Genomic DNA, 15188 nt, shown 5'->3' on the forward strand with positions numbered 1-15188 from the left:
GCTCTGAGCTCTCTGAAGTTCGAAGACATAAGGCTCTCTGGACGGGACCAAGTACCTTGTACTGGAATGTCCTCTAGATGGGCTGCATCCGTGGTCAACAGAATCCAGGCTGGCTGAATCAAGGACCTCCCATCTTTCAGATGCTCCCACCAACTGAGGGAGCGACGGACTTGAGGAGACAGGGTGCACATTTTGTTCAACCCTAATGGGTTGCGATTCCAAATGCCCAAAACTTCTGATTGGAGAAGGCGTAGGTGCCAAAGGGCCCAAGGGACTGCGTGCGCAGTCGCTGACATGTGCCCTAACATCTTCATAAGCGTTCTGATGGACACCGACTGAGGGGTCCTTAGAGAACTGGCGGCTCTGACAACCCGATTGTGTCTGTCGAGAGAGAGTCATCCGGGTCGAGTCAATTATGAACCCCAGAAACTTCCTGGAAGTGGATGGAACCAACTCGGACTTTTGGAAGTTTACTATCCACTCTAACTGGTGGAGAAAAGTCAGAGTCTGCTGAAGATGAGAATACAGAATTTCTGTAGAAGCGGCTTTTAGAAGCCAATCGTCTAAATATGGGACGATTTCTAGGCCTTCTAGACTCAAGATTGCTACCACGGCAACTACAACCTTGGTAAAGGTATGAGGAGCAGAGGAGATTCCGAAGGGAAGGGCAGCAAACTGAAGATGTTTCACTTCGCCACAAAGGGATACAGCCACACGCAGATACTTCCTGTGGGCTTGGCAAACAGGAACATGAAGGTAAGCGTCTTTCAGGTCTATAGAGACCATCACGTCTCCCGGCAGTAAGATATTTATTACAGAGCGGATGGACTCCATGCGGAATTTCTTTCTCGCTGTGAACTTGTTCAAATAGTGAAGATCTATAATCATCCGCCAGTCTCCTGTGATCTTGGGCACTAGGAAGACTGGTGAAAAGCCGCCGGATCCACGCTCTTCTGGAGGAACTTCCTCCAACGCCTTCTTCTGTATATAGGCATGGATAGATGCCTCTAGGACTCTGAGCCTCTTGCACGAGAGAATCCTTGTCAGAACAAAATTCAGAGGAGGTAGGGAAACAAAACTTATTTTGTAGCCTGACCGGACTACATCTAACACCCAGAGGTCTGGTATGGACCTCCCGCAAGCCTCCAGAAAAAAAGATAGACGACCTCCCACCAGGGGGTCTAGCACTGGAGGAGGGGCTACCTCCGGACTCTCTGGTGCCAGACGTCCATTCTCTTCTCATAGGACCCGCGGGAGCGACCTGCTCCTCTCTTCTGAGTCCCCTGACGCCATTGGGATCTAGAAGGTCCCTGGGACCTGGATCCTCTGGACTGTCTGCCCCTCCCTCTAGAAGCCTGCTGGGGGAGGGATTTGTCCTTTCTTGTCAGAAAGGCCCTCCATGATCCTGTCCAGCTCACTGCCAAACAGCTTGCCAGGTTCGTAAGGCAACCCACAAAGTGAAAATTTGGAGGCGTTGTTCGCTTTCCAGGGTTTTAACCATAGGGGGTCTCCTTGCAGCAGCAGATAGCACCAAAGATTTGGAGGCTATCTTCAGATGTTGAGGCGCAGCATCCAAAAGGAATTCCACAGCCAGTTGAGCCATTTTGAACTGCTTCAATATATCGTCTCTTGGAACACCTGCATCAATATCCGACTGGATTTGAGACATTCTGATGCGCAGAAAATGAGTAACCTCACTAGAGGCTATAGCCACAGAAGCTGAGGCAGAAGCAGCCGCATAATTGTGGCGCAAGGAACACTCTGCGCGCCTATCCATGGCATCATGTGAAGAAGATCCTCTTGGACATCTTGGCAATGGCCATATCAACTTTAGGGGGAGGACCCCATGGGCACTGCTGGTCTACATTAAGTGGAAACATAGATTTGAACCGATAGGTGATAACCGGACCTTTTTCCGGGAATTCCCATTCAGTCTCCATTAACTTAATGAGAGACTCATCCACTTTGAAGGCCCTTTGCCCTCTAGAGGTGGTTTCTGGAGCTTCCTTAGGGTCAACATCCTGGTCCCCCGACCGGATGGACTTCAGTAACCGTTGGGTTTTCTCAATGGGAAACCAGAACGGTGAAGCAGGTTCTTCTTCTTCAGAAGAGTCAAGCTCATCTACAATGAGATAAGCGTCTTCAGACATAGGGGCCAACCTAGGAGGGGACTGGGCCCTAGGTCTCTTTATCTGGAGTGTATCCTCAAATCTCTTGATAGAGGATCCAACAAAATCTTTAACCCAATCATCATATCACGTATATTGGGTTCTGCTTCAGGGGATCTCTGCAACTTGAGCAGGGTAAGCATCCTCTAGAGGTGCATCACACCCGCGGCAGGTAAAATGCCTGCGCTTGGCAGTGGACTTGCGACCCTCGGGAGCAGGATCCTCTGGAGTATGGGAAGCCACGCCCCCCAGAAGTGACATCAGAGGCCACAAAAGAAAATCAGGAATCCAAGTAAGAACAAACTTTCTATGGGATTATTACTGCTGCTGAGGGAAAATAAATGGATTCCTCCCCCTCAGCAGCTAAAACGTGTACAGGGAGGCATAGAGAAACTCCAGAACATCACAGACTAGATCAGCAGACATGAAGATAAGCAGCTGGGAGGAGACATCCAAACCAGTCAGGTATAGATCCAGCACAAACACACAGATAATGCTGGGTGAAATGAGGCCGTCCTGCTAACACATGGTCTCACACAGAGACCACCACCTGTCCCAATATGTCCAAAGGACAGAAAAAAGCACACTGTGGTTAGGGGTGGAGTTCCCTTTATAGGTGGGGTAAAAGGGGTTAATTGCTTATTTAATTGTGTAAATCATTAATTTTCCACCTGTCCTAATTGTTCACAGGGGCAGTAATACCCCTCTTGTGCTGCCGTTAGGACGTAAGGGAAATATTGTGTTTGGGCTCTTGTACCTGTTTCTTAAACAAATGAAACATTTGCATATTGTTTTCTTATCTGATTAATCAAAAAAATAATCGACCAACTAATCAATTTTTAAAAATAATCATTAGTTGTAGCCCTGTTACTCATACTCACTAACACACACTCCATCTCACCTCACTTACACAATAACACATCCATGCTCACACACACACAGTTCGCAGTAGTTACGCAATAGAATTTGTGTGTAGAGGAACATTAATACACCGACAATGAAATGGTCATTTGCATATCAATTATGCTCCTCGTGAGATTTTTACTTGCATTTAATATTATAAAGATTTACTTAATGTATGTATAATTTACTTTATTGTTGGGGTGGTGGATATGTGGATCAGCCTCCCAGTAGAAGTAACTTGTGGTCCACAGAACCACCGAGATCTTTATTATTCTTCCCCTCATCTTTGCACCTCTATAATATAAGTTAGTGTTTTGGTTAAGATTTTTAAAGTTATTATTAAAAATTTAATTTTACAGTGATATGACATAGGATATTTTAGCATAGATATCTCTGGCATTGCAATGGTTAACAATAGCCTATAGCAGCATCTGTAAGATATATTGGGCTCTGAATGCTTAACACATGTACCCACTTTAAACTTTAAATACCTTTTCTTGGAATGCTAATCGTAGCTTGTTTAAGCCTATATGACCCCAGATAAAGCAATATTTTGTAGTTACTGGCAATTATTCCAGAAAATAGCGTGCAAACAAATTAATGAACTTAACGAAAGGAAGGACTAATGGATCTCAATATGTAAAGCTTGTAGAATAGAAGAGAAAGAGGTAACATAGTAAAAGGGATTTTTAGAAAGTACAAAGGAAAACTAGAAGATCAGAGGATTAAAGTTTAAGTCCTGGGCAGGGTAGATTGGCCAAATGGTTCTGTCAAATTCTATGTTTTTATGTTTTACATTTTGTTTTCTTAAAACCCATCTTCCCTCAACAATTTTAACCTCATTCATGCTGTAACTCTTATTATTATTTACTACCCAACTCCATTTACTTTAATCATGTGAATGTCAGGAAGATATAAACAGCACATGTAAGAGAGAAAAAGCGTTGCTGCCACTAGAACTGTAAAAACATCCTTAATTTGCTTAATGAAGGGTATGGTGGACATTTCTTCCTTATTGTTATAATTTTCCACCCCAATTGCAACAGTCTTTCTCTCAGAGAGATTGGCTCAGTGTCAGTTCCATCATCCTAGGTTTCATACAGCCGCACTTCGAGAACAAAAGCAGTTGGTAGACAGACCGTCCAGGTAGGGGTTATTACAAGGGTAACAAAGCAAGCCATCCCTTTATATGGTGAAACAATAATTTAGTCATAAGATAGCCTTCTTACCACAGTTGTTCAGTGACATGCCTGTTTCTCCAATCAGGATGGGAAGCTGTCCCCTGCACCCTTCGTACCTCTGTCATCTTCTGACCTAGGGGCAGATATTGTGGAGAGCTGGCCACAACCACTGCAGAGCTTTGCGGCGCTGCAGAGCCTTGCGGGGACTGCATGCATCTTCCTTCGACACAGCATCGCTATCACTCAGATCGTATGTATGGAAAATTAAGCAGGAATGTGGAAAAGATGGAAATTACGTGTGGAAATTATTGTGACGAATGAGGCTTGTGCAGTTTAAAAAGAGATTCCATCTCTTAAACAGTGTGTTGCACGCTATGCACAATATTAACAATACAACTGATACATCAAGAAAGCTGCGCAGCGAGCATACATAATAGCAGTATAAATTGTGGTTGTAAACCGTGTGAAGCACAAGTGACCCATTCAAAGCCATTTAATTATTATGTTACATTCACTACAAAGTGTGGTTAATTCTCTATAGATAATGATCTATTGGTTAGACTGATTTCTAGAGATTATTGATAAACTAATGCACATAATTGTTTTGGACAACCACTATTAATCCTGAAGAAGCAAGACATTATGGTTAGAAGATTACAGAAGAACACAATAAAGAAAAGGAGCGGTAGGGAGAATGAAAAGAGAGAAAGTGTTACAAAGAAACAAATACATCTTGTGTGTATCTATATAGTCAATTGGCCCATTGCACCACCGAATCAGCCCAACATCCATGCCCATCTTTTACTAACTTTCTAATGCAAAAGGAGTACATCAGTATACTAAAAAAAGTCATCACACTGACACCCACTGGACGGCTAAACTACAACAATAAAAAAAGTATTTGTCGTTGTCCCCTTGTGTATTGCCCCCAGCCAGCACTATGTGTATTTATGACCCCAGCCTTCCCCTCCCTTTAGTATTGATTGATGTGATGGCCCCAGCTTCCCCCCCTTGTGTATTGATGCCTCCAGCACAGATAAAATGCTGCCCTGCAGTGTGGGGGATGTATATCTGACTAGTGCGTTCCCCCCCCATACTACAGGGCAGCATTTTGTCTGGGCTGGTCAGCAATATGTAAAAGTAATATGTGTCCTGGAAAAAATGGCTGATGTTGTCACCCTAATGCGCACACATCCTTGTGTATTGTCCCCAGCTAGCCCCACAGTGCATATTTATCCCACCACCCAGACGCTCTTTAATATTGACTGGAAGCATAGGACTTGCCACCTTTGCCCCCAAACAACTTGCCTGTGGCATCCTAGCCTCAAACAGCCTCCCTGTGCAATGCTGTCCCCCCACTTACACATCCATGCACTCATTCACTTATTCATTCATTCACTAATTCTCAAACATTCCTTCACTCGTTCATATATTGATTCACTCATTAACAGATACTCATTCATTCACAGATACGCATGAATTCCCTCAATTGTTGCTACGACCCCCACCCACTTACCTGAACTGCAGATCTTGGTGCAGCTCACAGACTTCTGCAGGGGCCGCTGCTTCCCTCTGTGTTGCTCACACTTCATGCAAACAAGTTCTCTTGTCCCACCCAGGGCAAGCAGGAACAGAGCAGAGTCATGTGACGTGAGTTAAATTCACGTGACTCCGCTGTGTTTCTGCTTCCCCTGGGTGGAACAAGAGATGTGGCTTGCACAGAGCGAGCAACGCACAGGTAAGCAGCAGGGCCCCTGCGAAAGTGATCACTGGGGTTGCAACAGGGTTAAAGGCCGCAGCAACCGTCATTAAAGTAGAACCTGCAGCCACGCACTAATTATTTCGATTTAGGGCGGCCTGGGGGGCAATTGCCCCCCCGGCCCAGCTTGCCCCGGAATGTATGCATGTATGTATATATGGTGTGTGTGTGTGATATATATATATATATATATATCAGCATGAAGTTTAAAAGGGTCACTGGGGAAACAGGGGAGGGGCTATGAAGATGAGATATTTACGTTTTACAATATAAAATTCATATTTATGTATTGTATAATACAATTCATGTCTGAAGGGTCAGATATGAAGTAATATTTACCTGGATCCATTATTGTAACTTTTAGCTGATAATTAGACTAACCATGCTAAAAAACACTTCGCAGAATGGGTACTAGTAGGTGAGAAAACACTTTACATAATACATACTAGTAGGTGAGAATCAGAAACTGGCATCTATAAAGGGGATTTTAATAATGAAATATCACTCATACTTAATAAGCCCTTCCAGCATTGCTCTTGCACAAAGCCTATTTTGCTGTGATGCAAGTATAATGCATGACCATCCACTGGACTCCTAAACTGTTAGTCAAGACAGGCAACCAGCAGGACAAACCTGGGAATGTCCTAACTACGCTAGATCCATAGAGACGGTTACTTACATTAGTACATGTACCATATACTCAATGAAGCTCAATATGTCTAAACGTATATGCACAATAGCAATCAGGCATGTTTTTGTATTGTGCATGTGTGTATGTTTGCAAACCCACAATCATCTATGTTCTGTAATGCAATCCAGTGTTTGTCATTGTGGGCACTAGCGGGGCTGCCCACCTGACAGACGTTTACAGCTTTATGTGTCCTTTACTGTGTGCTTTACTGGTGGACAGATTAAACAATCACATGGCCTCAGATTGTATGGCCAGTTTGTACTTGCCTGCTTGAATAAAGGTAAATCCATCAATTTTGTGGATTGTTTGAGCTTCTAACACTGTTTAGATGTTATATATATTGACAACTCATTATGTAGAGTATATGATGGTGCACAAGTTAATTTAATTCACGTACAACTTTGTTATATGATGAGAAGGACTATGTGTTCATGTATATTTTATTGTTGTTTGAGGTTATACACATATCAAATTAACCCCTTCAGTCCCAGGGGTTTTTGGTACCTCAAAGCCCAGAGCAATTTTGCCATTTTTGGGGTATGTCGGTTTAGCGATGATTCTCTTTTCCTGTGAATAGTGTACCCATATAAACTATATATTGTTTTTTCAAGGAGAGATAGAGCTTTTCGTTTGATACCATAGTTGGATGATTAGCTGAAAATTTAGAATGAGAAATTTAGTAAAAACTAGCGAAGATTAGAAAAACAAACTATTTTTTTTTTTACATTTTCCCTCTGAATCCTCACAAAATTAGGTAAAGTGCTGGAAAATCCCCTCCAAGTTTATTAATTCAGGTGTCCTGATTTCAGAAATACCTAATTTATATAGATTTTCCAGACTTTCCCAGCACCAGGGAGCATACTATAAGGTGTACAATTTTGTATAATTGTTATGCCTATGGCTTAACGGGTTTGGGGGTTGTGAACGGGGGCAGAAGGGTTATACTGGCTAGATGTTATGCTAGGGCAATGGGAAGTAAGGTTTTTTAATAATTTTTTTTATTTTTTTTTATATATATTTTTGTAATTTTTTATTTTATTTTAATTTTTTTACATTTTTTTTTATTTTTTATATATTATTTTTTCACAGAAATGGTAAACCTCCTAGGGACCTCCTGAACATGCCAGTGATGTCACAATGACATCACAGCTCACATTATAATTTTTTTTTGTATTATATATATTATTATTTTAATGATTTATTTAATATTATTTTTTAAATGAATTTACTTTTTTTTTCTTTCTGCTTTTCTCTTTCAGGACGGGAGGGGGAGGGGGAGTGAGAGAGATGGTTTCTCACTCCCCTCCCCGCGATCCCCCTGCACCGTTCACACTGTGATCTCTATGCAGGTCCTCACAGACCCGCATAGAGATCGCAGCGTCTCTGTGCCTCATCGGAGGGCAGGATATCCCCACAGGGTATATCCTGTCCTCCGATGACCTTCCGGGTTACGTCAGCAGTGACGTAACCCGGAAGGGAATGCCCGATCGCGCGTTTGCAACTGTAACAGTTTACCGGCTTTCATGCTGGAAGCTGTTACGGGAGATCGGGCAGCAGAAAGCCGGCGATGCCGGCTTCTGCTGCCAGGGGGGAGTCCAGCGGCAGGGGTTTCTTTGTGGGCGTTTTTTTGGACGTCCCGGTACGTCTATAGGGGAATGAAGGGGTTAAATTTAAATGGCCACAGTTGTCCATTAACATGATGCGAAGACATTGGAGTCCTGCTGATATCTTGTGTCTCTTATGTGGCCCACCAGTCCCCCTGTGGCACCTGGCTACTGTAGAACTATTTACATTTCATCTGCTTGTGGCTCTGACCCACTATGAGAATAAAATGGTTTGCATGCATTTCAGCTAATACAGTTACCGCTCACTGAGACCTTTTGAAACACAAGAATCATAGCAAACACCTAGGCATAAAATGCCTTGGTGACTTCCAGAAATCTTGCAACAGTCACTGGCATTCATGCATCATCATTTTCGTGTTTAAAGGTTCAATGGGCCATACTATATAAAGGAAAAAATGGAATGGCTATGTAATGGGGTGGGGCATTAATTGTCAGATAACAGAACCACTTTATAATTGTAATGGGAAATTATTTTTTATATACTATTTTTTATATATATTTTTTATACCGATAACCAATCAAGCTCAAACAGGCCGTGATCTGGGCCACTAGGCTTAGTGGGCAACATTTTTAGAAATGCTGGATATGGTAAGGTTAACATTTGAAGAGTCAGGGGAGAGTTCTCAGGTGTGGTAGAAAAAAAGTTTTACTTACCTTAATTTATTATCTATGAATAATATCACCTATTGTCTCACACAATACAATACACATTTAAATATGTATATGTTGTTTATTAAAATATTAAATAGTGGTGTGTCTGATAAATTGTTTAAAATGTATTGATCTAAATTCTAAAGTGTAATACAAAGTGGAGGTGCCATAAAAAACATGAGCAAGCAAACAAATGTCTGGGAATTCAGACAATAATGAATGATCTACATTATAATGTGCTTTATTCCAGGACAGAGAACTGAGACCGGAAGAAATAGAAGGTTAGATTATTTGAATTTAACACTGGATTCTGTCATATATGTAGTTATTGCATTCATCCACTCATCACAGACACTGACTATTCCAAGGCTGGCATATGCATTGACTTTGTGCCACCACAATGTTGCTAACTTATAGGTGCCATATTTTAGAACTCTTCTATGGGTACCCCAACCAGTTCTACCACCCCATTGCACAGACAGTGTTGTGAAGTCATACCAGGCTTCACCCATGTTACGCACAGATTAATTATTTTTTGGCATGTACACAACCAGTTTTCCAGCTAAATTAGCCCTCCCAACGCAGAGTCGTGGGAAAGTCAGATGCTCCTTGGGGCACAAATATGGATTTTTGGAATCTTTGCATATACAGATCACTGACTGTATTGGATAGCATGATTGTACAGGCCTCTCCATGTACAGTTTAATAAACATGCTCTCCCTGTTGCATGGTTTCCCCACACAAAGCCTGTGTGCTGTGTTTATCTCTTCTGTTAACCTTCAACAGCTATCATACTGTTGCTGATAATTCATCACTGATCTCCTTTTTTCCTAGAACTGAGAGAAGCGTTTAAGGAGTTTGACAGAGACAAAGATGGTTTCATTGGATACAAAGAGCTCGGTGAATGCATGAGGACCATGGGCTATATGCCAACCGAGATGGAGCTGATCGAACTATCGCAAAAAATCAGTTAGTGTTCATTTTGTGTGTGTGATAGTTCATAGAATGGCTTGACACTGGGGATATGAACACATGAAACAGCTAGTGCCCAATTACATGCATATGAAGGAGTGTGTACATTAGAGATATGTGTGTGTGTGGTACTACAGGAACCAATATAGATTAATTGGTCAATACTTATAAAAAGCAATTCTGGTGCAAATTGCTAAATATTGGTGAACCAGCAGTACCTTTCTAAAAACTACTTTTTAATGTCTATGTATTTATAATGTGATGTTATAAAAGTCCCTGTAGGTGTAATGGTCAGGTGTCCCAATATTTTTGTCCATATAGGCCTTAAAGTACATATCAGCGCTGGACTTTCCTTCAGCCTCCGATTGAGGTCAATTGGAAAACAACTTGGTATTGTGGGTTGCAGGAAATAAAATAGTTCTCAGTGTACAATGTACACAAAACACTGCATACAACAAAGAAGGTGTGTGCAAATGTGTCTAATTTTATAGAATTAACATAAAATATTAGCATGCATACAACATCAAAAAGAGAGAGGCGTCTTTATGGCAGAGCTGTTTGTATAATTGGATGCATCATGGTGTGAGCTGGCAGGTCTTGTATAAATAGCGTTAATAGGTTCTCTGCTCATTTTGTTTGATCCCAGCAGGGGGTAAAGTTGACTTCGAGGACTTTGTGGAACTGATGGGGCCCAAACTTCTGGCAGAGACAGCTGACATGATAGGAGTAAAGGAGTTGAGAGATGCTTTCCGAGAGGTACCACATGACCAAAAATAAACCAGTCCAGTTTGGAAAAAAATTAAGAAAGTAACCACGACATTTCTAGTTTATGGGGGACATTTTTATGAGTTCTGAATTACCTATTTCGTTTTTTTTTCTTCTCTTTTCTTGGGTAATGACACTTTTGCCCGTCCAGTATATATTTGATTCAACCACACATGACCCCTATTTTATGACCTCTCTTAACAACTGACACATTTCTGCCTCAATTTCAGTTTGATGCAAATGGCGATGGCCGGATCAGCACAAGGGAACTCCGAGAGGCCATGAGAAAGCTCTTGGGACAGCAGTTGACACCCCGTGAAGTAGACGAAATATTGAGGGACGTGGATGTTAATGGTGATGGTCTTGTGGACTTTGAAGGTACAAAATGTAACCAATACAGACATTGAAATATATGAAACACATAAAATGTAACCAGTATTTTTATAAAAAGTTGATTAGTAGATTGTCATATTTGAGCTCACAAGCCATAATCTTTGTCTCCTTTACCCTTATGTCAAGTCACTCACCAAATCTTTCCACATCCATTTACGAAACATCTCATGTTTGTTGTTCTCTCACACAAGAGACTAAGAAAATACAAATTATTGGACCCTACTAATTGGCCTCCATCTTTAACCATTTCAAGCCATCAGAGTTAATTTCATCTTCCATAACTTTTCTATGGCTGCTCATATTACACTCCCTTAATTGGCACTCATATCCACCAGAATTACATTTAAACTTCTGAGCTACAGAGAGAGCCTTCCTATACCTCTGCTCTTCAAATACCGTCTTAATACTTGTGTATCCCTACACAGACACGCTCTTACGTACTCTAATTTTAAACATTGATTTAACACCTATTCAGAGAAACATCCAACTTTCTTCCTAATACCCACAAGCCGCATGCTGAAGAAACCATCTGTCCTCCCCCCTCGAGATCTCCATGCAACTGACTTTTCCACATCCCCCTTGCCATAGACATCTTCAGTCAAGCACTGCCTCTCTTTTTGTCTTGTTTCCCTGGACCTCTTTATTCTAACCAAGCAAGGCTCTCTTCTCCTTCTGTACCAGTACATGTTAACACGTGTGAATGTCAGATTGTATATTGTCAATTTTAATGTTATTATTGATTTTCACCCTATTGTAATAGCGCTGTGGAGTGTGCTGCTGCTCTACAAATAAGTGTAATGTAATAATGTTATATACATTTCTGGGGTTTATATTTTGATAGAAAACATACTTGTTACAATGGTTTACTGTATGTTTGAAACTGAATGTCTTATGCCATACCTATATAATTTCCAGTTTAGTATGTGGTGTAACTGTCTACAACTTAATGGGTTGATTATGGATGGAAGAATAATTTGCAGACCTTTTTGATACATTAAATTAAGGATGGAAGCCCAATGGGCAACACAGGGATTCACCAATATAAGTTAGCCTTCCAAAAAAAATAACTAAGATCACCAAGATCACCTGTTATAGTGTGAAACCACACTAAATGTGATTTTTATTTGCTGCTGTGGAAACAATTAAAGTGAAATACCATATGAAGGTTAAACCATTGGGATGGGACATCTTACAAAACATCCCCTGATAAATTAAATTCAGCTTTTACATGTGTCACATATGGTAGAATATAAAGTATGTGGCTAGGGTGGTTGGAAAATAATATTTGATATAGGTGATTATACATTTTCTGTCATATCTAATCATTTCCCTGACATCTTTTTTTCCAGAGTTTGTACGGATGATGTCTCGCTAAAGGAGTTCATTTTACACATTTCAAGCAAAAAAGATCCTCCATGAACATCAAATTATCATTATTAACAAAATACCCACTTCTGCTAACGCTCCAGTGTTCAATAAAAGCAATACAATATGTAGATAAATGTGTATATATATATATTTGTGTGTGTGTGGGCACTATAAATGGGTATGAGTGATCTTTAGTGAAAAGTTAAAGTGACACACCAATTTTAACTTAATTTATAATGCACATTACAGTATTAAAGCCCATTACAGTAACCTTTGAAGGATGATAGATATACAAATTGTTACTATGCTAATGCTGAGAATAAGCAAAATGGAGTTGCAATATTGATTCACAAAAATGGCTCCTTCCAGTTAGAATCCTTTTATTCCGACCAAGAAGGTTGACTTTTATTGTTATGCGGCATTTACAATATTACTAAGGTATGCCTAGTCAATATGTATGCACCCATAGTGCCCGACCCACAATTTTGGCATAGCTTGAAGTATCAATTGCTAAAAAGTCAGCCTTACCATATAGTTTTAGTGGGTGATTTTAATTCTATTATGTGCCCAGCTATGGATAGAAGGAGGGGATTGGTCGATCTAGACGGTCATGGCCTATTAGAAACAACAAATTATTTGAAAAATTCTACGCTAAACAAGAAATCACTGATGTATGGAGGTTACAGCATCCCTACACTGATTTTACTTTCTTCTCCCACCCACATCATACGCATACTCTAACCCTGTTTACCCATCTAGTTTCTACAGGGATAGGAGAAATCATCTGGTCTGATAATGCTGAGGTCATTTTCTCACACTTACAAACACTGGACCTGGATACTAAATAACTCTCTTTTGCAAATACTGCAGGGGGTTCAAGACTTCACTTATAATAGTAACTCGGCATTGAACCCTACAACCCTATGGGAAACCTATAAGCTGTATGTTTGAGGAAAGTTTATTAGCATTGCCACATACTGTAAGAAATGTAGAATGTAATATCTACAAAACTCTCTCACAGCCTTGCGCCAAATTTAGCCCAGACCAGCTTTATTATGAAAATACTAATAAATCAGACTCACTCTTAACTCAATCACTAGCCATGCAGAAAAGAATGGACAGATTCACACACACACATCCCTAAGTAATTGCAGATATATTCCAGTAATACTATGAAGAGTTATACAACCACTCGCCAAATATGCACCTCGCGAACGTACAATTAAGGGAGTCCATTGATGCGTACCTATTCAAATTGAATCTCCTTTCTCTATCTGATGAGACACAAGAAATGTAAAGCGCTGACAACCATTCTGTTTCCTCAAATACAAAGCTTTTTTCTCATACATCTGGGAGGGGGATTTCGCTATAGACATAATGTCACGGTAACCATCTAAGGCTGAGAACTCATGGGGGGTATGTTTGAGTTTGGGGGTGCTGATGGATTCCTGGGGAGACTCCTTACCTACCTGTCCAGTCCCCTCTTCAGTCTAAGTAACCCTGTGCTCACAGGGTGACGGGGAAACTCTGACCGGAACCAGACTCCCATGGACTAGCCTGCTATGGGGGCTGTACAAGCAAGGAAACGCTTGATGTGCCTGACCAGGACGCCCTTTGCCTCACCATGTCGCTCTTTTGAGGTTATGTTAAGCTTGTGGTGGGCAGCACTCGGTGCTGGTTGCAGAGAGGGAGCTCATTTGTGAACCCTGGTTTTATTTTTGGGACTGGGGTTTACCCAGCCACAGCTATGGAACTCTGGCCCAGCTACCACACGGACTATTCCGATGCTGTCACTCAGGGTCCTGACGTCGGATCATGTCGCTTTTGGATTGTAACATCTTCGGACCCTGAGGGTGCCCCCAGGGATTTGCGTGGCTTCCTCAGGATCACCCTGAAATAGTGACTCTTTGTCGGGTGGGCATTGCTGGACATAGAACTGCATGGAGGCGCCAGGCTGTCTGGTGGTTGTTGAGATTATACCCTAATCATATCATGTCCTGTGTATAAATATCTGAGCTGTCTTCAATAAACAGACTTCTGTTTAACCCCAATCACTAAGTCTCGGCTAGTGCTTGGGGAAATATGAAGGGTTTATCCTATTAAGCTATTAAGCTTTCAGTGGCAAGGAAGATCTCTACAGCAGAGCTACTCAGTCTGAGTACAGGTCTCCGTCACACATGGTTTTGGCCAATGTGTGGCTTATTCACAAGACTGGTAAATCTCCCTTAGCTTAGCTACTAAACTCTGACTTAAAAACTTTCACTAAACTGTTGGCAGATCTACTGAACACTTTCTTGACAAAGCTAGTGTACCCCAACCCCAGTGGTGTCGCTACAGGGGGGCAAGGGGGGCAATTGCCTAGGTTATTCCTTGCCCCCCCCGCCGAATTTGTAACCACCCAGGACAGTCCTTGACTGCTAACGACGGCATGGTGCCGTCGCTAGCAGTCCCAGTCAGGTGCTAACGACGGCACATGCCGTCACTAGCACTATCTTACCTTGATGGAGGTCTGTGGACCTCCACCACCACCTACCCCGGCGATCTGCCCCTCACACTGAAGGGCATCACCGGGGCCACCCGATCTGCCCGGTGACGTCTCGCGCAATGACGCGATGACGTCACCGCGCAACTTGATTAACAACTGACAATTGTCAGTTAAAGAGGTATGGGGGCATGCTGCTTAGATGCCTGTATCTCAGGCATCTAAGCAGC

General features: G+C 41.8%; 1 protein-coding gene across 1 annotated transcript; it reads left to right on the forward strand.

Moving 5' to 3' along the window:
• Positions 1-636: 636 nt before the first annotated feature.
• On the forward strand, positions 637-12483 carry LOC149298863 (calcium-binding protein 2-like). Its single transcript, XM_089486740.1, has 7 exons — positions 637-756; positions 4338-4502; positions 9229-9259; positions 9813-9947; positions 10597-10706; positions 10946-11093; positions 12458-12483. Exons 1-7 carry the CDS (start codon positions 637-639, stop codon positions 12481-12483), a joined length of 735 nt encoding a protein of 244 aa, XP_089342866.1.
• Positions 12484-15188: the final 2705 nt, after the last annotated feature.

This window comes from Sceloporus occidentalis, unplaced genomic scaffold (genome assembly GCF_023333645.1).
Source record: "Sceloporus occidentalis isolate IW3139 unplaced genomic scaffold, rSceOcc1.0.p SCAF_30, whole genome shotgun sequence".
In the NCBI taxonomy this organism is placed as follows: domain Eukaryota; kingdom Metazoa; phylum Chordata; class Lepidosauria; order Squamata; family Phrynosomatidae; genus Sceloporus; species Sceloporus occidentalis.

Bases quoted from the DNA above. Each gene is read 5' to 3' on its own strand.
- LOC149298863 (XM_089486740.1), top strand. From the start codon at position 637: ATGAGGAGCAGAGGAGATTCCGAAGGGAAGGGCAGCAAACTGAAGATG. The intron at 9,948-10,596 runs GTTAGTGTTCAT...GTTTGATCCCAG, and splicing joins CGAACTATCGCAAAAAATCA to CAGGGGGTAAAGTTGACTTC. The intron at 11,094-12,457 runs GTACAAAATGTA...CTTTTTTTCCAG, and splicing joins TGGTCTTGTGGACTTTGAAG to AGTTTGTACGGATGATGTCT.